The 14,263-nt window shown below is 37.1% G+C and overlaps 1 protein-coding gene across 8 annotated transcripts in view; it reads right to left on the bottom strand.

Moving 5' to 3' along the window:
- The window catches only part of RBMS3 (RNA binding motif single stranded interacting protein 3), an 834,518-nt gene that overhangs the window by 151,088 nt on the left and 669,167 nt on the right, over positions 1-14,263 (bottom strand). For all 8 annotated transcript variants that reach the window (XM_056129462.1, XM_056129467.1, XM_056129468.1 and 5 more), the window contains exon 7: positions 11,652-11,758. In XM_056129462.1, the coding sequence (XP_055985437.1) occupies positions 11,652-11,758 (107 nt within the window). The remainder of the gene's footprint in view (positions 1-11,651; positions 11,759-14,263) is intronic.

Raw genomic sequence — 14,263 nt, 5'->3', positions numbered from 1 at the left:
CCAACAGCTTTTGGTTAAGAATACAACCAAGAAAGTTTTTGTGTTATAATATTCAATGACAAAATACTTAATACTTCTCCTCTAAGATGAGGAGTAACATAAGGATGCTCACTTTTGGTATTATTCAATGTGATGTTGAAAGTCCTAAGCATAGAAAAATTAGGAAAGAAAAATATTAAAGGGATACATGTTGGGGAGAAAAAGAAGCAAATCTGCCACTACTTGAAGATGATTATATACATGATAAATCCTAAAACTTGCACTATAAAAAGCTATTCATGGATTGTAATAATTAACAATGTTAAAGTTATTGTCCTTTCTAAAGCATTATACAAGACTCAATGCAATCCCATTCAAAATTCCACAGTGCTGGGCATCAAAGTCGTGTTGACTTCCTGCAAGGCAAGTACCCTACCTACTGTACTGTCTCTCAGTCAGGATATGTGATGCCTTCCACCATTTTAAAGTTTTCTTTGTTTACTCAGTAATTTTAGGATCTCATACAAAATTTAGTAATATTTGACTTATTTTCTTAAAGACCTTAAAGTTATACAATAATACTAATCATGGGGATGGAGGGACAGTACAGTGGGTAGGGTAATTACCTTGAAGGCAGTCAACCTGACTTTAATCCCCAGCATTGTAAATGGTTAAGAACAAAAAACAAAACAAAACAAAACAAAACAAACAAAAATAATCTTGAACATAGCATGGTGTTGCACAAAAACAAAAACAAAAAAAAGGCTATAGTAATGAAAAATAGTTGATTTTAGAACAAAATCAGTCAGGACAACTGGATAGAATTAAGAGCCCAGAAACAAGTCTTTAAAAATAAGAACAGTAAGTTTATGATTAAGCAGCCTAGAGCACTAAATGGAGAAGTCTCTTTAACAATATGCAAAAAAAAAAAAATTAAGGTGAGTCATTATCACATCATCTGCAAAATTTAACTCACAAGATTAAAGACTCAGATGTTATATCCAAATCTCAAAAATAATTGAAGAAAACATAGACAAAACTCTTCATGAGAGCTAGCGAAATCCCACAGTGGGTAAGGCACTTGCCTTGAATGCAACTAATGAAAATAAAGAGAAAGAAGGACAGAAGGAAGAAAGAAAGAAAGAGAAAAAGAGAGAAAGAAAGAAGGAAGGAAGGAAGGAAGGAAGGAAGGAAGGAAGGAAGGAAGGAAGGAAGGAAGGGAGGGAGGGAGGGGAAGGGAAGCAGGGAGGGAGGAAGGGAGGGAGGGAGGGAGGGAAGAAGGGAGGGAGGGAGGGAGGGAGGGAGGAAGGGAGGAAGGGAGGGAGGGAGAGAAATGGAGAGAGGAAAAAAGAAAGAAAAAAAGAAAGAGAAAGAAAGAAAGAAAGAAAGAAAGAAAGAGAAAGAGAGAGAAAGAAAGAAAGATAGAGAGAGGAAGGGAGGAAAGGAGGGAGAGAAAGAGAGAAAGAAGAGAAAGAATACAGTCATAAAAAAGAGTATATCATTGTGAACCATAATTCATGTGAAAGAAAATTTCTATTCCCAGTTCCATATTAAATCCAATAAGTTATCAAAACATGGCACTAGAATGTTTCTCAGTCAAGGTTAATTATAATTACTTTGAAGGATATGGGAAAGTACTTGAGCATGAGGAATCCTTTTCATAGTCATAGAGGCTACATTAGCATCTTTGGTGTCTAAAATTGTTATTAGTTGCCAGAATAGTCTTTACCTTTAGATATCAATCATGCAATTTATCAGTTCTAATAAGGGTCCAATGCTTATCTTAAGATATACAAATAGTTCATGCTTTTCCTTTAATTTTAATTTTATTTTTATTTTATCCTGTCCAGTCAAGACCTCATTTTCTTGCCAGTTCTGAGTTTTCATAATTACATGAACTTCAAGAGAAAACTGGCTAGAAATCTGAAACCACCTAACATTTCACTGTTAAGTAATCCTTTATGATTTAAAATATGGTCTTAAAATATCAATAAGATATGACTCAAAGTTAAAATAAATTAATTTTGACTTTTAATTTCATAATATAAGTCCAGATTTCAGTTGGAAAGTTACATTGGCAGCAAATTTTCTTTCAAGTCAATGTTACATCATTAAAAGTAACTGTTACTTGGTATGTTAATTGACATGACCTAAAATTGGAAACCAAGGAATTAAATATTATAGTCACAAGAGACACATAGCAAAGCTTAGTTTTCAGGTTTAAAATTCCCAAGTTGTGTTAGTGATAGATCATTTATAGTAGTAATATCTGTGCAGTAATAGTTCATTGTTTAACTTTATCTTATACTTTAACCTATCCAACTTCTGGGGCTGGAGTGATAGCACAGCGGATAGGGTGTTTGCCTTGCACGCGGAGGACCCAGGTTCGATTCCCAGCATCCTACATGGTCCCCTTAGCACAGCCAGGAATAATTTGTGAGTGTGGAGCCAGGAGTGACCCCTGTGCATTACCGGGTGTGACCCAAAAAGAAAAATATAGTAACCTATTCAACTTCCAAATATGTACTTTTTAATTGTTCTCAGTTTACTGATGAAAAAACTGAAACTTAAAGGCTAAAAACATGCACAATTTATAACTTGTGAGTTTGTGTCTAAAGTTTGAGGGTTCAGAGTGATAATACAGCAGATAAGGCACTTGACTTGCATATGGACAATCTGGTTAAATCCCTAGCATACCATAATGTACTGCAAGCCTATCAGGAGTGATTCCTAAGAGCAGTCAGGCGTAACCTCTAAACCCTGCCAGCTATGCTCCCAAACAAACAAAAATAAACAAATAAATAAAATAAAGTCTAGAGTTTATTTCTTTAATCATGAAAAAGTCTAGGAAATTATGAAGAAAGGCAAAGAATACAGAGTGCAGCACAGATGTTGGCACATGATTTCTTAACATGTACAAGGAATTAGTATTCTCAAATGATGTGTTAAAAAAGGAATTTAAAATTTATTAAATAACTTTTTAAATAACTTTTTTTTTTTTTGCTTTTTTGGGTCACGCCCAGTGAAGTTCCAGGCTGACTCCTGTCTCTGCACTCAGGAATTACTCCCTGGCAGTACTCAAAGAACACTGGGATGCCAGGGACCAAACCTGGGTTGAACGCGTGTCAGGCAAATGCCCTCCCTGCTGCACTCCAGCCCCAAATAAATTCAATTCAAGGTGTTTCTCTGAATATTATTTTATCTGGGCTATATAATATCAAGGGTACAGGAGGCTCAATCCTTTTAATGACAGAGTTTTACAACTTTTGGAGGAAAATTATGACTACTAATATAAAAATATTGATATTAATCAAATTGTGCTACCTATGGTTAAAAAATACACAGTAAGTGATAAGTAAAGAAACATATGAACTAATAATCCTGTGGCTACTGTTTTCATGCTACTATTTTGGCTTTGGTTTTCTTTTACTGTTACCTAGATCTAAAGACATTTATATTTAGTGATTTTATTTCTAAACCATAAATTATATTCTATTCTACCATTGATCTCCTGCTGTTTGGGTCTCAGCAGCTAGCTTGAGACTTTGGCCAAATCCCCTACCCCTGGAAGCAAGAGAAGGCCCTGTTTACAAAGACCCAGGGGGCCCGCTCAAGCACTCCCCAAGGGCAGGTACATGACTGTGCCCACCTACCCATATTGTTAACTAGGCCCTAAAAGCAGGATATGTCAATCATTAACTGACATCTGTGAGCCCTACCTGAGAAGCCTGAGAAATGTGCTGCACTAGGGAACCCTAGTGAGTGTGGGATAAAGAACACCTGGCTAGGGGCCAAAAAAAGGAGAACTGCTTGATCACCAGATTTCCACCCCCCCCCCCACCCCCCTGTGACTTTCTTTCTTGGTGGTGGAGACAGCAGGGTCAGAAACCCAGGAATCCCATGGTGCACAGAAGGCCAAGGTAGAGGCTTCTCCCCTACCCACTCCCTATCCTGTAAGGAGTAAGTCCAGTGACTTCGGGGCTTTGTACTCCAGTTTGGCGGGCAGGGTCAACTGGCCAGGACCCCAACATCCTGCTACCCACATAATCTTAGCTTTTTCAGGTTCCAAGAAAATAGAGTATTGGTTTGTATTCACAACATTTCCATGGTATTCCACCCGCACCAATAGACAGAAAGTGTGTATAGACACCACACATTTTCTTTAAGCTGCTTTTTCAAACATAATTCTTTGAAATTGAACTTTTCTGCAAAAGTATTCAAACGCCAAGAAAACATAAGAGAGAATGGAAAAGACAAGTAAATTTCTCATCGTGTGTGTATTTCTAATACACATGCATGGCAGGGCCATCATTGTATCTTCAGGATACAGTCAAATTTTTAGTAGTGGAAGCAACGAATACTTATCATAATGAGTATTAATGATGATAGTGATAAAGGCACATTTGATAATAACCAACTACCCAGTACAGTGGGTAGGGTGTTTTCCTTGCACATGGTCGGCCAGGTTCAATTTTCAGCAACCCATTTAGTCCTCTGAACTGACCAGGAGTGATCACTAAACACAGAGCCAGGAGTAGCCCTGAGCACCTCTGAGTGTGCATCAATAAATAATATATTGTCTAAGTTTTAGGTCAAAACAAATTATTCAGTTTGAGTTTCTTGTGACAAAACTGATAATCTTACTTTTCACAATAGCACACATATAGTAGATTTTCTGGTTCCATTAATGGAACTTACTAATTAAAAAAAATATAAAGTACACTCTGTCAGTTTTTTCCATCTCTTAAAGATTTTCAAAGGCAAGAGTAATGTATAATATAATAGGAGCGAAGCAGTTACCATTTAAGTGTAGTTTCAATGAATAGCCTCCTCTGCTGCACTTTGTAACCTAAGGCTTGTTTCTTACACAATTAAAACCAAACTTAAATAAAATGTCTTCAAGAAATAATATATTATCATGTATCTCCTAAAATGTATTATTTAACTAGGTGTAGTTAAGAAAAAAGCAAACCTTTAGTATTCCTAGAATCTCTGTGCACAAAAGCTGTTGCTTTACTCATCAACATTATGCATAAACTATTCCTGGAATTCTCAGTAAGATTGTTAACAAATTAGTTCATTAATTCATTTACATATGTGGAAATAATTTCATTAAATATTTCCATAACAAGAAAAATGTTTTCAGAGCATTAAATAGCAGTGATTTGTTATTGTATAATTGTATAATTCTTTGAAGTTGACTAGCCAAGAACCATGAGTATAAGAAAAAAAGTCTCTTTATTGCTTTTTAATTTCATAATAATATGTTGAAATTTTTTAAAACTAGACATCTTAGTACTTTGTAGGGTTTTACTTCTTGTTCAATTGTCATGCTTCTTAACTATGGCTATGGTGAAAGCTTTATTTCTTGGCTTATAATTTCCAAAGTATAATTTTCAAAGCAATCATTGTAATTGACATTTATCAAGTCACCTAGTTTTGGTTTTGGGAAAATTTTGTGAAAAGTAGATAAGAATTTTAAAGTTTATGAGAAATTGTCTACAGATTTTGTACAATAAAAATACCTCAGCATAAATTTAATAAAATAACACCACCCTTCCATGATTTTAAATTTATTATGGTAAAGGTAAAGGTAAAGGCCCTCCCGTTGATCATCGATTTGCTCGAGCGGGCCCAGTAACGTCTCCATTGGAGACTTTGTTGTTACTGTGTCTGGCATATCGAATACTCTCGGTAGCTTGCCGGGCTCTCTGAGAGGGGCGGAGGAATCGAACTCGGGTCGGCCATGTTGGCCGCTTGTAAGGCGAACGCCCTACCGCTGTGCTATTATATATAATTATTATATATATTTGAAAATTCTTAAGGAGACCTACAAGAACAATGAAACAAAAATCATCATAATGTGAATTCAATATTTGAGACATTTTATTAGTGACGTAATCCATTCTTCGATTTGGTCCAATTATCATCAAACGTAAGAAACTTTTTTTTGGGTCAGCTGTAAGTTTTATTCAGCTGTGGTGTTCAATTAAATTTATTGACATTCTTGGGATGGAGTGATAGCACAGCAAGTAGGGCATTTGCCTTGCATGTGGCCGACCTAGGTTCAATTCCCAGCATTCCATATGGTTCCCTGAGCACCGCCAAGGAGTGGTGAGTCAGGAGTGACCCCTGTGCATCACCAGGCATGCCCCCCTCCAAAAAAAAAATTATTGACATTCTAATAGTCATTGGAAATACAGTCTTCAGAAATACAGAAAAAAATAATAGAAATTCTTCATGTTATTGACATTTTTTGGCCTGATTAGAGATATTTTTGTTTTCAGATTAATCACTTGGGACCTCAACAACTATTTTAGGCAATATTAAACATACTGTCCAACCTGAGCATATAGGTTCAGAGTTAATGTAACAAATGGTCAATATAATGTCAAGAAGTTCAAGAGACCAAAAGAGATAATTTTAAAGTTAGAGAGTAAGAGTAAGCCCTCCCGTTGATCGTTGATTTGCTCGAGCGGGCCCAGTAACATCTCCATTGGAGACTTTGTTGTTACTGTGTTTGGCATATCGAATACCTCACGGGGAGCTTGCCAGGCCCTGCTGTGCGGGCGAGATACTCTAGGTAGCTTGCCGGGCTCTCCGAGAGGGGCGGAGGAATCGAACTCGGGTCGGCCATGTTAGCTGCTTGTAAGGCGAACACCCTACCACTGTGGGTTACATTAAAAGTAGTTACATCACATTTACCATACTGATATGGCATATGCATGACTCTATCAGAATATCAATGCTGGGGTAGAACCCTAGGGAACTCTTGCTGTGCTAGGTGGTACCCTAATCTTCTTGTGACATATTAAGAAAGTTCCTAGAGTAGTGTTTCACGAACTTTTTTCAACCCTGGCACCTTTTCAAGCCTGTTTCCTTCCTATGTGTCCCCTTCTCTCAAATTATGCATGACTTCCCCATTTCAATGATTTATCACCAATAGATCCCTTATAATATTCGGGGGGGGGGGTCAGCAGGGATCTATAGAGGCCCTCCTTAGAAACATCAGACATCATCCTAGAGGATGACCCAGAGGAAAAGAGGCAGAGAGTAGTACTGATGGAGTAGTGATAGTGGCTCTTTAGCAAAGAATATAGGCATATTTTAGTATTTTAACAAGCTACCCGGTTCTCTGGGAATATGGAGACTTATTCTCACAGTATAGCCTATAAATATCTGAGAGTTCTGAGATCCATAAAGTCCTCTATTTTTCAGTCTTTTTCAAGCATGACTATATAGAAATTTTTTTCTTTATATGCTTAAACCAAAGAGAATGTTGCAATATTTTGTAGGCGAAATAAATATGCAAATCTGGTGACATTTTACTAAGCAAGACATTAAGTTGATTTGCAAAACTATGAAAACACAGTGCCATTCTTCTAAGAAAAGTTCTCTTTCTTTCTCTCCCCCCAACCGTGTGTGTGTGTGTGTGTGTGTGTGTGTGTGGTGTGGTGTGGAGAGAGAGAGAGAGAGAGAGAGAGAGAGAGAGAGAGAGACAGAGACAGAGACAGAGACAGAAACAGAGACAGAGACAGAGAGACAGAGAGAGAGAGCTTATGTTCCATGAAAATGCACTATTTTTTGAATTGGAAAAATTTCTCAATGAACTAATGTACTCTTTGCATGTGGAAAGCCCAGATTTGATCCCGGATACTACATGGTCACCTGAGCATTTCTGGGAATGAATTCTGAGCTCAGAGCAAGTGACCAAAGAACCAAAAACTGTTTTTTCTTAACATGTGATGAATCTATTATTTTTTGTGTGTTTGTTTTGGGGCCACACTCAAAAGTGCTCTGGGCTTACTACTTCCTCAGGGATCACTTTTGGCAGGGATTGGAAGACTATCTAGTTTGCTGAGAATTGAATGTCTTATCCACTCATTATCCTTCTGCCAACTCTATTATTAATTTTAATGGAAGTAATTATGTCTATAAAGTTTAAGAATGACATAGGTATGTCTACTGGCATTATCTGATATTTCAAAATCTTGCTAATTTAAACTAATTTATGAACATAAGTTTTTAGATTTAGATTTTTTATAAAGTTAAGAATTTCACCAAGCATTGCTAAAATAATTTATAAAGGTGATATCCTGAATTTACAAAATAAATAATTAGCCTATATTTTTAAGTTTATGAAACTTCTAAGCAATCCACTGACTTTATATCTTGTGCATTCCATCAGAATTATTTCACATTATATTTTTACCTCATCTTTAAGAGAAAAATTAAACTTCTGCCACAATCTCACTTTCAAATTCTCAAGCAGCAGAAATTATCATCTTTCATTTCATAGAAGGTAACAATGATTGCAAGGCACATAAAACAAAGAAGAAAGCAAAACAAACACCCATTACCAGCTGGTAAAATTTGAATGTCAAAGTGCTGAATGACCAGTTTAAAGGCAAAAGAAAAACAAACCACCCACCAGAACTTGATTACAATTTCAATGCATGCAATCAGTGAGGTCAAAGACCTTAAGCAAAGAATGTAGGTGTTGCCCCTAGGTGACTAGCAAAAGCAAATGCAAATTGTCTTATAATAATGACATTGATTATAAAAGGAGATGCAATTTCAGAAGTTATAAAAGGTAAATGAGCCATCCCAAAAATTAGTCTTAGACACAATAAAATGGAGTGATTAAAATCTAGTATAGGAAAGTTAAATCCTGTAGTTGTAGGATTTATTTTGCATTATCCTATTTTATCAAGAACAAACACATATTTTAATAAAATCTGTTTATTTCACTAGTAAAGCAAAAGCAAAAAATATGATAATGGACACACCACTTTGACCAACATTCTAGGAGTATTTACTTCTAAAACCATAATTAAGTTGTAAAAGTTAACGGCTTATCTCAAAATCAAGATATTTTATATTTGCTCATGACTCAGATATATATTTTAGCACATACCATTTTTTTCCTTTCTTCTAAATATTTTTACATTTGAATTTTGTTAGGGGATGGCAAACCCTGTAGTGTTCAGTGTCCATACGGTGCTGGAGTCGGGATGGGAAGTTGGGGAATAAATTGAACTGGACCTCTTTATCAATACAAAGCATGTGCTCTGGCCATTGGAGCCCTCTTTCTGGCTCCTGAAATACATTCTTATTGACCACAGATACACTTATTAAGGACCCTAGATTTTCATAGTTTAATATATACTAATTCTTAAAACACAAGATTTCTAAATCAGATATTAGGAATATTCTTTTAAAACAACATTTAGGAGATATTGGTGATGGGAAATGTACACTGGTGAAGGGATGGGTGTTGGAACATGATATGAACTGAAATCCAATAATGAAAAACTCTGGAAACTTGTAGTTCACTATGATTCAATTAAAAATAAACTAAAAAAACTACATGTAGGAGCAGGAGCTGCAGTGTAACAGGTAGGGCTATTGCCTTGCTTGCAGCTGACCTGGCACCTCATTTGGTCTCCCTGAGTCCTGCCAGGATTAATCTGAGTGCAGAGTCAGGAGCGTGATTAGTTGTGTCCCCAAAACATCACTGTCTCTGTCCTCCCGTTGTTCATCAATTTGCTGGAGCGTGCCCAGTAACGTCTCCGTTTTTTTTGAGACTTGTTGATAATGTGTTTGGCATATTGAGTACGTCATGGGTAGCTTGCCGGCTTTACCATGCGGGCAAAATACTCTTTCGGCTGCTAGCCGGGCTCTCAGAGAGGGACGAAGGAATCGAACCGGGCTCAACCGGGCTGACTGCGTGCAAGGCAAATGCTTTACTGCTGTGCTATCGCTCCAGCTTCAAATGAATTTTCATTTCATTTCATCATCCTGTTAATCGTCGATTGCCTCGAGCAGGCCCCAGTAACGTCTCTTTCATCCTAGCCCTGAGATTATATTCAGGGCTCTTTAGGAGAATGAGACCCATCATTGTTACTGGTATTTGGCATATTTGGTAGGCCACGGGGAGTTTGCCAGACTCTGCCCTGTGGGCAGGCTACATTCGACAGCCTGCAAGTTTGTCCAAATGAATAACATATAAATAAAAACTTCATTTATTTATAAGGTGCTCTGGGTCCAAAACTTGAATCCACCATGCTATTTTTCCCCAATAATGCACACGTTGTTTGTTGTTTAAATTTCAAACCCTACCTAGATTCTGTACAAAGCAGAAGGGTGTTCACTTTACATTTCTCTTTTGTTTTATTGGTTTTCTAAACTAAAAAGACACAGGTGAATGTACAATAATGAGGAGAAAATGTCCATTCCAGTAAATTCTTCAGAAATATGAACCAAAGTTTTAACCATTACTGTTGTCTGAGGCTTATTGGTTAAGGCCTGAAGAAATGTGATGAAGAAGTCTTTCCAATAATAGCCATTGGAACAAACCAAACTTTAAAAGAGCAGATGAACCTTTCTAGATCATGAATTTTGGTATATGATCTATGTAGTAAGGAGTGCTGCACAAAAATCAACTCTTTTGAGGGCAGTGGGATATATGCTGAACACTTAAACTGCATACCAAAAGCAAGAAGTCAATTTGTGTTCCCTTGTTCATCTTTGAACATAACACAGATGGCCTTTCTGAGCATGATAGTACTGAAACAGGTGCACAGTGATGGTTCACTTTTCTGTGTTTTAAATTAATAAGATAGAATTATGCCATGCGTGGACATAACTACACACTTTATGAGAAGATCTGCAAACTGCAAAAGTAGACAATTGTCTTAGAAACAGAAAGTGGATAACACTTTTTGCTAAGAAACCTTCTACCCTCCTTTCTTCTCTTACAACTGTTCTCTGACTATTGAAGTTATAAAAAATGCTGCATGATGTAGGAAGCCTATTAAATGACAAATAGATGAAGTAGGTACTTTGAAAAGAAATCTTAAATAAAGCTCTTCAGTTAAAATTGTGGTCTTGACACAAAAATGGCATTTATTCAAGTCATTCAAATAATTCCATTCCTTTTCTCCAAGAAAAAAAATACACCTCTTAGAATCCCAAGCACATTTTTCTTGTCCTCTTAGAACAAAAATAACCAAAAATTCCCAAATGGAACTGCATCCATAAGCTTGCTTTTCTATGGGTCTCTGTTATAAGTACATGGATAATAACTACATATTTTTTGTCATTGCTGGACAAAGCAGAAACTTATGTAGATCAACTTTCTTTTTCCTTCTTGACCAACAGAAAATGCCATCTTTTACTCATATATGCTCAGATTTTTTTTTAAAAAAAAAACATGTATTAATGCCAAACACAGAAGCATCTTCATTGCCACATCTCTGTAAGGAGAGCATTTCAAGAGTAGTATAAAATAAATTTACTTGCTGTTTGATTTTTTCTTTTCAAAATGCCATTCAATTCTCAGTATTGTTTCACTGACAAAATTTTATGCTGTCATGCACTAATTTTGTTGTACAATTAAACAGATAAAATAGTTTTTGTGGATTCCTCTTTCAGGGGTGTCTTTTCAGGCTCAGATTCAGAAGAGTTGCTGTAGGGCAAAACTGAGGTCAATTTTGAAGTTCTATATATCTTCTCAAACAATTTTATCCTGAAAACATTAACATAGGTCTGCCTATTTGAAGTTATTTGGTTTTCCACAGAATTTCATAATATCCCCAAATGGTTGTCTTGTGGTGCTTCTGAGCAATGTGTGTTTACAAATTTCTGAGGCAAAATTACTCAGGACTCACCTCTCCTTCCCTGGGCCAAGGCCTTCCATTCTGGGTATATTTGCTTTGATTCTGTCTCTTCTTTTGTCCTCCATCAGCAAATTTGCACAGTAAAGGCTCACTAGGGGCTAGAAAGATAAGAAACCAATTCCACATTAGCAAATCCCCTTTACAAATAAGTGATTTTTTTGAGTCACAGTAGTGCTTTGTAATGCATAGCTTTTGAAGTAGTCTTGCTTCTGAAGAGATATTTGGCCCCCCTTTAGTCTCAGCTCCGTTGGCTGCTGTTCTAACTAACTAGCCTTTAAAAAGTACTGGCAGACCATAAAAGAATATAGAAAATAATATTGAAAAAATAATCAGTGGAAGCAGAATGTGAGCTTGCCTTAGAAGTAAAGAGGCAAGTATCAACCCTTTCCAGTTACGTTATAAATATACTCTGTACGTGTGGATAAACATTCCTCACTGAAAGCAGCTATGTTTTCACTGAAGAAGCTATAGGATATTATTTTGGAGAGAGATACTTAGGAGCTTTTGCTAAAGAAAAAAAAATAGAAAAGCAATTTCACTAACTGCAAATTGCAACCAAATTAGTTCTCTCTTCTCATTAATTCTCTTGTAATTTCAAAAAAACTGGAAGTTGATCATCCACCCAAGCCTTTCATTCCAGTAAAATCTAGTCAGAATCTCAAGAACAGCAATTATTAGAATATTAAATGAACACATAATAAAATATAGTCAAAGGAAATGATCCTAACAAAGCATGCATTGAGGGGAAATGTATTCTAGGCAATTTATGTAAATGTATTTCCCGAGAAAATGATGAATAGGCTTCCCCCAATAGGTCCAGGGCTTCCCAAGACATGCCACTATGGCATGTGAATTATTTTGAGATGAAGTCAGTGCAGGCTCTGCAGCTCAATAGAAACTTGCAGCTCAAAAAGAACTTAGTTACAGAGAAGAACGAAAATTAAGATATATATACAGAATTAGGATTTTTTTGCAAGCAATAACCTTTCTATCAGAAAAAAACCCAAAAGATTTAGGCTTTGCTGAATAACCTAAATAATCTAGAAGACTTAACCATATATCAGAAGGTAATCATCCCAGCATCCTCACCCCTGTTTAAATGGTCCACTTTTTTGGCAAACAGTAAAAATAAATGCTCACTCACCCATCCATCTGAATGGTTAAAAATGGTTAAAAATGTATCAAAAGGGAGGGCTGGAGAGATAGTGAAGCAGGTAGGGTCAACTGGGGTTATAGGAGGTCATTGGGGTTCAATCCCCAGCATCTTACATGATCCCCAAAGCACTGCCAAGGGTAATTCCTGAATGTATAGCTAGCAGTAGTCCCTGAGCATGGCTGGGTATGGCCCCCAAATAAAAAATAAAATAAAATGAATTTTAAAAAACAAAGCATGAAAGTATAAAAGGGGAAAAGATTCTCCTTTTTCTAATATCCCCATACCATAATCTGAGAGCTTTCCTACATTCTCTTCTCTTCCATTCCCTTCTCTTAAATAAAATATATTCTGAATTTGGCCATTCAGTCTCTAGTCCCTTTCTTTTAATCTCGACTGTCTGAGGACAAGAACCTGTGCCTGCAATAACAACATTAATTTAATTGATCCAGCGATCCAGGAAGAAAACAGAGAAGTGGGGTGAGGAGTGGGTGTCTCCTTTCCTTCCGAACCAATGAAAGAGATCCTTTCCACTTTTACTTTGTTATTTATGGAAAAATCACATGATTACAATTGCATATCAAAAAGGGAAAAGTCTTCTCCAATTATCTTATTGCTGTAGTAGAGGTATATTTATCAAAATATTAAAAATTACATGTTATTCCTATTTACTTAAATACAGGAACTGATATAGTGTACATGTACCCAAATACTCACACATATGCATATTTAAATTATTCTCATGTCAGCAGGTAGACAGGCAAGGGCCCTCATGGCAATGGAATTCCTGGGACGTAATAAAAGCAATAGCCCCAAGGCTACAAACAGTCAAAGACCCTACCTGGTTAGCAAGGCTAGGCAAGAACTCTGTAACCCTGGGCAAGGCCTAGGCCTCACTTTCCTTTCCTGCAGAGAGCAATTCTGCATTCCAACCTATGGTTCCTGAAGGAATCTGGTGGCAGGGATTAACTCCCCTGCCAAGAAAACAAAGCAGATGTCAGGTGTGGCTTGACAGTTACCTGAAGGGGCTAGCAGGGCTCTGGACCATGTAGAACGGGGGCTCATCACAAACTTGATCAGTCCGCTATTCCCCTTGCGGCAGTGGCAGATTCGGGAGAAAATGACCTATCCCCCCCTTCACATAAGCATCCCGTGGGAGCCACCAATTTCAATACCAGATCCACCTGTCTGAGAACACAGAAGACAGACCCTCTTGTCCCCAGATCCACCCCACAGAGGAGTGGGGTGGGGAGTGGATATATAATCCTTGCACTGTTGCAGCCAGATAGCACAGTGGTAGAGTGTTTGATTTGCGCATAGCCAGTCTGGTCAAGCCCGGTTTGATTCCTCCACCCCTCTCGGAGAGCCCAGCAAGCTACCGAGATAATCTCACCCGCATGGCAAAGCCTGGCAAGCTACCGGTGACCTATTCAATACGCCAAATACAGTA

This window comes from Sorex fumeus, unplaced genomic scaffold (assembly GCF_029834395.1).
Source record: "Sorex fumeus unplaced genomic scaffold, SorFum_2.1 ptg000072l, whole genome shotgun sequence".
NCBI lineage: Eukaryota > Metazoa > Chordata > Mammalia > Eulipotyphla > Soricidae > Sorex > Sorex fumeus.
The sequence above is the reverse complement of the archived record's forward strand: the minus strand, read 5'-3'. Positions and strand labels throughout refer to the sequence as shown.